Below are 12,664 nucleotides of genomic sequence, written 5' to 3'. Positions count from 1 at the left end.
ATTTTTATATTCTTTGATCTAGTATTAAAGAGCTGAGTAATGACAGGTGACCAAACTGCTGAACTGTGAATTTTCTTAAAGTTGCTTTTACAAGAAATACGGTGTATTCCTAGTAAAATAAATGGCCCTTTTTTTTTTTTTTTAAGATTTTATTTATTCGACAGAGAGAGAGAGACAGCAAGAGAGGAAACACAAGCAGAGGGAGTGGGAGAGGAAGAAGCAGACTCCCCGCCGAGCAGGGAGCCTGATGCAGGGCTGGATCCCAGGATCCTGGGATCATGACCTGAGCTGAAGGCAGATGCTTAACGACTGAGCCACCCAGGTGCCCCAGTAAATGGCCTTAATATGGTGCCCCAGCTTCTGCCTCAAATAATGATGGACTAGGAAATTCAGACAAATGAAAAATGTGGGGAAGTATAAAAGCATCTTCCTAAAAACATCAAAGATTTAACCAAATTATGAGTTTTTGGGCCAAGATCCCCCAAAAGAATAGAAATCCAGAGGAGTGAGCCCAGCTCTGGGATTGTGTTTGCTTAGGGACTTTCGTTAGTCAGGAGAGGCCACAGAGCAGAGCTTTCAACTACCTTATAGGTTATGGTCAGGACAACGAGTATTGGAGGCCAGGGCTATGGGGCTGAAGGAAGGGTGAATAAGAAACAACCAGCCCTCACACACACCGCAAGTCTGGCTTCAAGGTATCTGGGTGGACAGAAACTCAAGCCCTAAAATGGAGTTCAGATAATGCTGAACAGCAAGTGTCCCTGGTGGGGGCAAGAAATAAACAAAATGCTCACTGGAGAAAGCCATTAGCATTCAAGACCTAAAATTATTTCTAAAAATATTTCTAAAATTATTCTTAAACATAACTTTGCAAAAAAATATATCTAATATTCAACCAGGATAACATAATATAGTGCCTTAAGATAAAAGCACACTTTAAGAGGGAAACAGAAAGATTGCAGTTTGAGTTTGTAAATTATCCTTACCTGGTAGAAGAAGTAAACAAGCCTCTTAAGCAAATTTAGCATATGCAAATCCAGGCTTACAAAGGGATACATTATGGGGTAATTTCCAAGAGGATTCATTACAGTATTTCAAAGGTGGTATGTAGAAAATGAATTTATACTCCGTTTTCTAGGAATATGGTCCATCAAACAACTGGGTACCTGAGATTGAGAGACATCATAAAAAGGATGTGATAACCAATATAGGAAGTATTAGTTGTGGCTACATGTAAGAGAAAATTCCCCAAATAACAGTGTTTAAGTAAGATGGAAGTTTATTTCTCTTTCACATAAAAGAAGCCCAGAACTAGACAATCCAGGGTCATACCTCAGCAGCTCCATAATGTCAGCAGGGACTATGGCACCCACCTTTTGCTCCACTGTTTTCACTGAGGGCTTCTCTCAGCAGTATGACTACATACTCCAAGATGGCAGCTGGAGTCCAGCCATCCCATTATGTTGCAAGTCAGCTTCCTTTAAGCAACCTTCTTATATCACATAACACTTATTACATGCCATAGGACAGAACTAAGTCACATGGCCACCCCTGGCTGCAAGGGAAGCTGAGAAATCGAATCCCTTTGTGTGAGGCAAAATGTGTCCATTTCAAAGTGAGGGTTTACTACTAAGGAGGAAAGAAAAAAATGGATGCTGCACTGGGTAGCGAGTGGTCTCTATCCCAACAATGAAATAAGGGATTGGTAACTTTAAAAGGAAGTATGCTAAAATCTCAAGGAGTATTTCACAGCTATTATAGAACATTAAAAATACATAGAGCCTGGTGATGGGTATTAAAGAGGGCACATATTGAATGGAGCACTGGGTATTATATGCAAACAATGAATCATGGGAACACTAATCAAAAACTACATAATGATGTAATATATGGTGATTAACACAACATAATAAAATAAAATTTAAAAAAATACATAGAGGGGCGACTGGCTGGCTCAGTTGGTAAAGCATGCAACTCTTGATCTTAGGGTCATGAGGTGAAGCCCCACATTGGGCCTAGAGATTACTTAAAAATAAATAAATAAATAAATAAATAAATATCTTAAAAAATACATAGAGGTGATATATAATGAAACTGAAACACTCAGGTTATTAGAAGCAATGAAATTGATACAATACTTTCAAATAATTTAGGATGTTTACAGATTTTAAAATGTTCATATTGTCCTTTGGCACAGTAATCCCACTCATGGAAATTTACCTAAAGGAAAAAGAAAACACAGAAACAACTGAGATGTTAGTAGAACGTTGCTTAAAATAGGGAAGTACCTGGATTAACATAACTGTTTAGCACTGGGGGCAGTGAAGTAAATTATAGTTCATTAATTCAATGGACGAATGTAGAGTAATGAAAAGCAGTAACTCAAAGAGTATAACAACATGGAGTAGATATTTAATACCCCAAAATAAAAAAGCAGGGTGCCTGGGTGGCTCAGTGGGTTAAGCGTCTCACTCTTGATTTTGTTTCAGGTCATGATTTCGGGGTCCTGGTTAGGCCCCAAGCTCTGCTTGTCCCTCTGCTCCTCCCCCTGCCCATGCTCTCTCTCTTTCTTAAATATATTTTAAAAATCTTTAAAAAAATAATAAAGCTACAAATTTGTAATTACAATTTGATTTTTAATATTTCTATGAGTAAGAAGCAGATGGAAATTAGGAAATTGAGAAAGTTGACTTGTTGGCAGAGAATTATAGATGCTTCTCTATTGTTTTATTGTTAGATTATACTGTGGAAGTTTTTGAAATTTTTTCAAATCCTAATGTATTCATAAACACGTATATAAAAATAAAAGATAACTGCATATATCTTAAGGAGTGTTCTTCTGAAATTCTGGAGTTCTGGATTTCGAAGAGTGAGACAGTTCCTCACAATGGTGAGGGTTATAGGCTTTTGAGTCACATAGACCTGGATTCAAATTCTGCATCTTCATTCATTAGCTGCATGACATTGAGCCTTATTTCCCCAGCCATAAAATGGAGAAGATACCTAAGCGCTGGCATGAACTTTATTTAGATAAGGAAGCATACTGCCTTTAAATAAATGGTGGTCACCAAGGAAGAATGCCTTCATCTTCACAAGGGCAGTCCAACCAGACCCTTACTTTGAGTCGGTGTGGCTTTGACGGAGAGAAAATCAGGAATTAATTCAAGGGGAGAAGCACAACATAATTCTATGTCCAAGAGGCATATTTTGAAGTGACATATTCTGATTTGCTTCACCAGTAAGGTTGTTTTCCAGGACTTTTGCATTTCTTGCCATCATAAACTTTACTATTCCAAGGAGAGGGTGTTACATGATCTATGGTATGGAAAGCTTTTAGAAGGGATAGCAGCCTGACGCTTCTCGGCGCTGCTTGGCCCCCTATGTAGTATGTATGGTTAGCTATAGTTATATACCTATTTTAAATATATACATGTGTACAAACTTATTTTAAACAATGAAACACCTATTACCATTATAGTCAGACAACTCTTACTGTGTTTGTGTTAATAGTTATTAGCCAACTGGGTTGCTTAAGGGAATTACATAAGCAACAAAATGATAAGGTGATCAGGTGAGCTCCATTTGATGTTACAATTTCTCTGCCTCGGAGGGTTTTTTAAGTCAGATGAATCAGTAGTAGAGTAGGAAAAAAGCAAGGAGGGAAAGAAGACCAGGGAAGAGAGTGGTTTTCCCAACACAGAAATCAAGGTACAGATGTAAGGTGGATCCACCATGGATGACAGCTCTTCTGATTTTTTTAAAAGCCTCTGTTGTGTTCAGTATGGTGGTCACTCCCCCCACAGTCACAATGTGATCTATTTGAAATACATATCTGTCCATATTCCTATAATTTCCTCACTACCCAAAAGCAAGAATATAAAGTGAAATAAAAATAGTTACCAGGGCTCCTGTGGGATGGCCTCTTTGCCCACCTCTCTATTCTCTGCCTTATACTCGAGTGCTTTTTCTTGTTCCAGAAACCAAATCAACTCCAAAGTCTGCATTTTCTCCTGCTTTTTCCTCGGCCTGAATGCTAGTCTCCCCTTTCTTTGCCTGGTTAGCAATCATTTACTTTCAAAAACTCTAATACCATCTGTCAGGAAAACGTCCTTGATCCTTTTCCTGAGCACTGGCCCCTGCCTGCCAACTCTTTTACTTTTTTAATTTCTATCTAATATTCCATATAATTTTATTTAATTTTGGTGTGTCAGTCTTCTGGCCCCATGGTACTACTTAATCTTTGTATCCTGTCCCCTAGCAGGGTTCGCACCCAAGAAATGTTTATGTGACTGAAATGAACCCAGCTTTGGTCACTGATGACCCAGTGACTTCCAACACATACCCTGGGCTCAGAATCTATAACCCATCCTCAAAATCACCATACTCACAAGAGCCCCCAGAACACAAATCCTTTTTGCAGCATTTGAAATGTACGAGGTTACCGTTACTCATCTTAACGTATGGTTCCCAGCATGGGCGAACCCTGATCCGTGAGAGGAGAAAGGGAAATCTAATTTCTAGGAAATAACTCCAGGTCGGCTCTCGGGAAAAGCAGAACTATGAGGCGTAAGGGGCCACTCGGCTGGGCTGCAACTCAGTCCCACTCGACTCCCACCGCTCCTACACACTCTAGGTTTTCTCGTGGGCACCATCGAGGTGGGTGCCACGTCCGTGCCCCGTGAGCTGGCGAACGTCACCAAACACTTCTGGCCGGACCCCTCAGCAGCAGCGGGATGGGGTGGATGTCGCCACGCAGCGGCCACACTCTCAACCTGCGACGGGCAGGCGGTGGGGTCACGGAAGGGAAGCCCCCGGTTTCGAGGCCCCATACCCCGGAGAGCCCCAGGGCAGGAGAGCCCGCGAGGAGCCGTTCGCTTCTCCGGAGTTGCGCAAGAGCCAGGGCGGCTGGGAGGGCTGGGACGGCCGCGAGCACCCCCGCCGAGTCCGAACCAAAAGCGAAAGGAGCCCGGCGCCGCGTCCCCGCCGCTCCCACGTCGCGTCCGCGGGGGGGCTGCCGGGCGCCTCCGAGCCCGCGGGGCCGCCGCTTTGTGACTTCACTGGTTCCGAAGCAACCGGGGCAGCCGCCGCCCCACCCACCCCGGCCGGCCGGCCGCCCGCCCGCCTCGCCGCCCGCCGCCTCACTCCGCTTTCCGCGCCTCCCTACATCCGGGGCCGGGCCTGCCCCGCCGTCGCGGAGCCTTGGGTCCGGCCGCCGCCTGCGGGCCAGCACGTGCGCGGCTTCCGCGCCCCGCGCCCCGCGCGCGACCCCACAGAGCGTAGCGCGCTCCCGGCGGCCGCGCGATGCTGTGCTTCCTGAGGGGAATGGCCTTCGTGCCCTTCCTCCTGGTGACCTGGTCGTCCGCCGCCTTCATCATCTCCTACGTGGTCGCGGTGCTCTCGGGGCACGTCAACCCCTTCCTCCCCTACATCAGGTGAGGCCGGGCCGGGCAGAGGGGCCGCGGGGCAGAGGGGCCCGCGGGGAGGGAAGGGTCCCGACCTGGCAGGGGGCGTCCTGCGGGGAGACCCACGTCTAAGGACGAGGCGAGCGCGCTCCTGGCGGCCGGGACGGGTAGGGAGGCAGCGGGCGCAGAGCCAGAGCGGTGCTGAGTTTACCCCGAACATTGAACACTGAACCCAGTGGCGTCGGGAGGGGCTCGGGATAGACAATAGAGCTTGAGATGGGCCGTGGGACAGAATCCCTGAAGATGCTTCTGGGGCGGTATTGAAACAAGAATGGGGCCTGATGGATGCCATTTTTTGAGTGTGTAAGAGGCAGGTCCAGGTGTATGCTAAAACAGCTCACATATTTCACTTCCACTTCCCAACATCCTCATGATGGATGTCCCGCGCATTTTTCATGCAAGGAAATCTAAGTATGAGCAGACGTCAAAATATCATTAGTGTAACACTGATGTCACAGGTAGGAATGGTGGAAGCAGAGTTCACACCCAGATCCGTCCAATCCAAAAGGAACGCTGTGTCACCTCCGGGTCTTTGGGATCGGGCTTAAGCTCTCCTGGATGGAGCTGCCCAGGATCCCTCTGGATACCGCGCCCCCAAAGTCAGAGCCCTCAAATTGTCAGCAACTTATGACATATCTTGCGTTGTCATACCGTTTCTTTTTGCATGGTTTTTGGCCTCACCATTCCTGAGGGGTTCCTCATCAGTGCCCAGGTCGTTTCGATCCTCTTCAAATGGCTTCCATCTCTGTGCCTAGCCCCATGGCAATGGGCGTTCCTTAACCATTAGAACGATCCATCCTTATCCAAGTGCTGTGACCTGCAGTGATTGGTGAGGAAATAATAAAGTTGGTGGTAACCAAGGTTTGTTACCACTTTATGATTATAGGGATTATAGGGCTTCTCCATCCTGCAGCGGAGCCTCATGGTGAGCCATGTTCTGTAATGTTTGTGGGCACGGAAGGGGAAATGCAGGTGAGGCAAGAAGGGCCTAGAGTTTGAAGCAAGGAGGAGAGCAGTGTGGAGAAGAGTTCAGAGACGCAGCTAATGGTGGTGGTTTTGCCCACTCAAGAGGTGTTCCAGGCATCAAGAAGACTTTCCCATCAGACCTGGTGCCCTGCGGAAACCTGGACTGGGTTTCTCGTGGCTCATCTCAGTCTCACGTGGCATTGTCTCGCTTCTCTTGATTCTGAAGCTGATAGATCCTCTTAGACTTGCATAAAAGGGAGGAGTTTCTTTCCCTACAATACTTTTTTTTTTTTTTTAAAGATTTTCTTTATTTATTTGACAAAGAGAGAGAGAGGGAGAGCACAAGTAGGCAGAGAGGCAAGCAGAGGGTGAGGGAGAAGCAGGCTCCCCGCAGAGCAGGGAGCCCGATGTGGGGCTCGATCCCAGAACCCTGGGATCATGACCTGAGCCGAAGGCAGACGCTTAACGACTGAGCCACCCAGGCGCCCCCTACAATGCTTTTCATGAGAAAATAATAGCTGTCCGGGATCTAAAGGTCAGGAACACATAATATTTGATATTCATTGGCAGGGGGAGAGGAGTGGAGAGTGTCAGAGGCAGGAGGGCTTGAATCTTTGTGATGTCTGATATAGTTGTGATTAATAGCACCACAAGGCGAACTTGAAATGGAAGACATTCAGAAATTGGGAAATGAGCTGACAAGATGAACCACTTGTGAGATGCTCAATCACAGACAGTCCAAAGAATAGGTATTAAATTTAACGAGGAAAGGAAGCCTTTAGGAAAAGCAGAAGTTACGGAGAAAAAAGCTGGAGATTGTCACCTTGTTGCCAGGAGCCCCCAGCCTACAAACAACAAACACATGTTTTGTTGCCCACATGTGCTGGGGGCTTTTAGGTTGTCTGCTCTCTGCCTACTTGAGCAGCTGGAGCACTCCATTGTCTCTCTGTCCCTCCTAGAAAACCAAGTCATTGAGGCAAAGGCAAGATTTAGATTAAGAACAAGATACTGGAAAGTGATGGGAGTAATGCCAGATTTATCCATTTGGCCCCAGAAATGTTCAACCTTATCTCCTATAACTCATCTTTGCTGTCAGTGCCTCCCGGTCTCCCTTACCCCCACTCCCTCCACTTCCCTCAACTACACTGGCTTCCTTCCTGTGTCTTAAGCTTGTCAGACACACCACCTCCTCATGACCTCTGCCCTGGTTATTCCTCTGCCAGAATGCTCTTCCTCCAGAAATTATGAAGCTTTCTCTCCGACCTCTTCCTCTGTTCAAATATTGATGAGGCCTGTTGCCCTATTTAAAACTGTCCGCTAGCATTCCCGAACCCCCATATCTAGTCTAATTATTCACCATAGCATCTATCATCTTCTAACAAATTACATACTTTACCTGTCTTTCTTTTTTTTTTAATTTTTTTTTTAAGATTTTATTTATTTGCGAGAGAGACAATGAGAGACAGAGCATGAGAGGGAGGAGGGTCAGAGGGAGAAGCAGACTCCCTGCTGAGCAGGGAGCCTGATGTGGGGCTCGATCCCGGGACTCCAGGATCATGACCTGAGCCGAAGGCAGTCGCTTAACCAACTGAACCACCCAGGCACCCTTTATCTGTCTTTTTTCACTGGAATGTAAGATCCATGAGGGCTTTCAATATTTGTTGAATTAATATTTCTCAGGCATTCATTTTCAATAGAGTTATTCTTCCCCCTAGGGCCACGTCCCCTTAGGGAAGGCTCGGTAAGATCATTGGTCATTGATCAGTGATTTGGATGTATTCAGGATGCTTCCCTTTTACGTGATGACATTGTTCAACCAATCCAATGTTCTGACAGTTCTTAATGTTAAACACTGTATTGATTTATTTTTTAACAACGTTGAACACTTTATTTTTTTTTAAGATTTTATTTATTTATTTGTGAGAGAGAGAGAGAGGCAGAGGGAGAAGCAGGCTCCCTGCTGAGCAGGGAGCCTGATGCGGGACTCGATCCAGGGATCCTGGGATCGTGACCTGAGCCGAAGGCAGACGCTTAACCATCTGAGCCACCCAGGCGCCCTGAACACTTTATTTTTTAAGTGTTTATTTATTTGAGAGAGAGTGAGCGTGTGCACAGGGAAGTGGGGGAGGGAGGGGCAGAGGGAGAGAGAGAATCCCCAGGCAGACTCCCTGCTGACTGGGGAGCCCTCCACGGCGCTCAGTCCTAGGACCCGAGACTGTGACTTGAGCAGAAATCAAGAGTCAGCCACTTAGCCAACTGAGCCACCCAGGTACCCCCAAAACGTGAACACTTTAAATAAGAGCCATTGCATTTTAAATAAGAACCATAATCCTGGGAGGACCTCTTTGCAGTATGACATTCAAATTCAGCTTCCTCATGACATATCTTCTTGTAACATTGTTATCCTGCAGCATATTGAATAAAAGGCAAATAGCTCTTAGACCTGTGGAAAGATGCTCAATCTCATGAATGGAATAAAAATTCAAATTAAAACTCCCTAATGCCATTTTTTATCATTGGATCAGCAGGAACCTAAATTTTGATAACACACACTCTTGCTAGACTTCGAGGAAATAGGCTTTCATGTGTTGCTGGTGGGAATGTAAATAGATTCAGTCTCTATGGAGGGATTTTGGCATGTATCAAAATGACGAACATTTATCTGCAAGGTTACTTACAGTATTGCTTTTACTAACAAAAGGCTGGAAGCAATGCAGATTTCCATCAGAGAGGATTGACTAAATAAATATGGTTTATCCAAAGAATACGTCAAAGGAAAGCTCTCTATACACAGAATACTCTTTTTAAATTAATACATTAGTGTGGAAAAATCTCCAATACATTGTTACATGGAAAAAAGCAAGATGCAGAGCAAAATATGCTACCATTAGTGGGGTGGGGGTGAGGGGAGATAGAGATTGGTGGGGGTAATAGTGTATACTTGTATTTGCTTGCATAAAGAAACTAATAAATGTGGTTTGTGTATGAAGGAGGAGGTCATGGTCAGGGAGACTTTAGCAGGTGGAAAAGAGGGTGGGAATAAGGCCTTGTGCTATACTTTTTTATTTTTATTTTTTAATTAATTAATTAATTTAAAAAAGATTTTATTTATTTATTTATTTGTTAGAGAGAGAGAGCACAAGCAGGGGGAGCAGCAGGCTGAGGGAGAAGCAGGCTCCCCACTGAACAAGGAGCCCGATGCGGGACTCAATCCCAGGACCCTGGGATCATGACCTGAGCCAAAGGCAGATGCTTAACCAACTGAGCCATCCAGTCATCCCTGTGCCATACGTTTTTAAAATTAGTCTTTTTATTTTGAGATAGTTGTAAATTTACATGCAGTAATAAAACAATAATGCAGAAAGATCCCATGTGTCTTTTACCCAGTTTCCCCCAACGGCAATATTTATGAGCCTGGCATGTCTTACTGTATGTATTTATTCTTTAGCCACATGGACTGATTTCCTATTAAAACTTAAATTAGAAACATGCAATTCAAACAGCCTCTTGATTTAACAGGCTGAATTAGCATAGTGCAATGTTTCTGTATTAGGAAACCATTAATGCCCTTAAGGGTGTCAAAATGAAGGACAGATAAAAGTCAACCTCAAAGGATTAGTTTAAATTTTTACAAGGTCACACCCACATTCTTGAGCACAATCATACTTAATTTGTTATAGTTTCTTATATTCCCTCTGTGACCCAATCTCTTAGGCTATCTTGAATCAACTTTACTTATCAACTCCTCCCAGCTGATAAGCCACTCTCTTTTAAAAAATCATCTTCTTTGGACTGTGTCTCATGCTTCCAGTATATTCTTTGGCCCTTTAAAGTTTTGTCAGTTCTGCGTCCTGGTTGCTTTTTATTAACCTGGTCTCATTTTTTGTGCAAGTACTGTTTGCTGGGTAGATTGTGATCTTTGGCCACTCCCATTGTTCCTCCTCATGACCACAAACTTGCTCAGTGGTTGGTGGCAGAAAACCGGGTCACCTAGAATTAAGCCGCCTTAAAATGGAGACCAAAATGGTGTAGTAAACAAAGTAAAAGAGGCTGGTCTTTAACTCCAAAATGAACCTAAAAATTAGGGAAATTTTTTTATCTTTCACTTGGTTAACAATCATAAAATTTAGGTTATAATCACAATTAGGTGCTAATTCTAACAATGAACAAAACTCATTATAATGAACACATCTTGTAATGAACAAAGCAAAATGAAAAGACAGAATTCTTACAATAAACAAAAATCTTAAAATGATTCAGGTGTGGATTTTTTTTTTTTTTTAAGATTTTATTTATTTATTTGACAGAGAGAGAGACAGTGAGAGAGGGAACACAAGCCGGGGAGTGGGAGAGGAAGAGAAGCAGGCACCCCGCAGAGCAGGGAGCCCGATGCGGGGCTCGATCCCAGGACCCTGGGATCATGACCTGAGCCGAAGGCAGGCGCTTAACGACTGAGCCACCCAGGCGCCCCCAGGTGTGAATTTTTTAAGGGAAGGAACTTTCCAAGACAGTTTTATGATTGTGTGAAGTCCTTGATTTCACATCTGTCTTGTGAAGGGAGATAGGAAGAGGCTTATTTTTGCAGAAATGTTTTGTGACTTCACTTTTTCCAATGACCATTCTTAATCATTGTGTGTAAGGTTATTGTCTTGATTATTGTCTGTTTCTCACACAAAATATAAGTTTCATGAAGGTAGAGATTTAGGGTTTGTTCACTGCTGCATCCCTTGCATTTATGACAGTGCCAGACACGTAGTAGGTGCTTAGTAAATACTGGTTGAATGTGAAGATAATTTATGCCAGGTGGGCCTGCTTTCAGTATGCATTTTGTTAATCTTGCCAGCTTCTCCTTAATTATTAGCTGATTCTGCCAGTGCTCACTGTTCATTAACTTGGGCTGCCATTCCAGCTCTTCTCCAACACCAAATCTGTCGGCTTCATGAAATTCTGTGTGTTTTACAAGATTTGCAGCCTCACAATGTAGTCCATTTGACTTTCATTGTTGGATATTTACAACCTTTGATTATCCACCACTGTGGGTAAAGGAACAACTTCGGAGCAGGCAGCTTTAGCTGGAATACAACTGTGCCCTGTGCCCTCACTATAGGACCTTGGACAGGCTACTTGATTTCTCTCTGCCTTTCCTATGGGTTAGTAATAGCACATCCCTCATGCATTAAGGTGTGAACTCACTTAGAACTCATTAACACCCTGCTGCAAGAAATTAAGTTCTCTGTAAGAATTTGCTAATAGTATTATCAAGGGACCAGCCCACACTGGTCTGGATAGATGCTAGGGTTAAGTAGGAAAGGACATTTGGTTGAGGGCTAATTTTATAAGTAATCGGTTTATTTGTGATTATAGCAGGTTTTCTTTTTAATTTTATTTTTTAAGTAATCTCTACGCCCAACGTGGGACTTGAACTCACAACCCCAAGATCAAGAGTTGCATGCTCTCTCTACTTATCCGCAGGTGCCCCTAGAGCAGAAGTTTTCTTAACCAACCTCAATCAGCTTGCTGGGTTAACTGGTAACCTCATTCTCTGAAAAATAAATGGACTGAAGCCAGTCATCCCTGAAAGCCTCTCCCAGCACCGGTCGCTGTCTGGGCTGCTTGCTGTCTTCTGTCGCCTGTTTCTTTTTATGCTTATCCACTGCTGGCTGTTTGTTCCCAATTGCCAGTTGTATTTTTTTTTATTGTAATTACATGATTAAACTCACTGTACATAAACTGTTGGTCTGTGAATGCAAAAAAAGAATTGTAATTTTAAAGAAAACTCTGTTGAATGCTTTGGGCAGATTCAAAAGAGACAAGTTGTCAAAAAATTGCAGTCTACTTAGTAGTGTTTATGACAAATGTGAAGACTTACAAAAAGTGATTATAAAACTAGAAGGATTCTGCACTCAAATTGCTTCAAAAGTATATTTAAGATTTCCTTCTACTTTAAAGAACCCAAAACTAGAAATGAAATCATTTGGAGTAGATGTGGTTTATATGCCAGGGAGACACACAGTGGACTGGTACTCACATAATGGCCTTGGCCACGTCAACAGGTAAGCAAATGAATGTGCATACATTTATTTGCTTGTTGTGTGTATGTATCCACATAATTTTTTTTTTGTATCCACATAATTTTTGATGACTTCTACCTAAACCAACTTTTTTGATGACTAACTACATTGCATTTCAGGCAATGGTGACTTTTGCTTCCATTTCAACCATAACAGTAGGGTCTG

General features: G+C 43.6%; 1 protein-coding gene across 3 annotated transcripts in view; it reads left to right on the top strand.

The window, feature by feature from the left end:
- Nucleotides 1–4,752: 4,752 nt before the first annotated feature.
- The window catches only part of DRAM1 (DNA damage regulated autophagy modulator 1), a 39,458-nt gene continuing 31,546 nt past the window's right edge, over nt 4,753–12,664 (top strand). Inside the window, exon 1 of one of the 3 annotated variants that reach the window (XM_064590729.1) lies at nt 4,753–5,432. In XM_064590729.1, coding sequence (XP_064446799.1) covers nt 5,302–5,432 — 131 coding nt within the window. In that variant the 5' untranslated portion in view covers nt 4,753–5,301. The remainder of the gene's footprint in view (nt 5,433–12,664) is intronic. The other 2 variants (XM_064590730.1, XM_064590731.1) reach the window with 2 other exon arrangements.

Source organism: Mirounga angustirostris, unplaced genomic scaffold, assembly GCF_029215605.1.
Source record: "Mirounga angustirostris isolate CCGP_5_RB_7025 unplaced genomic scaffold, mMirAng1.0.hap1 SCAF_5, whole genome shotgun sequence".
NCBI lineage: Eukaryota > Metazoa > Chordata > Mammalia > Carnivora > Phocidae > Mirounga > Mirounga angustirostris.
This window is presented reverse-complemented; position numbering and strand designations above follow the sequence as displayed.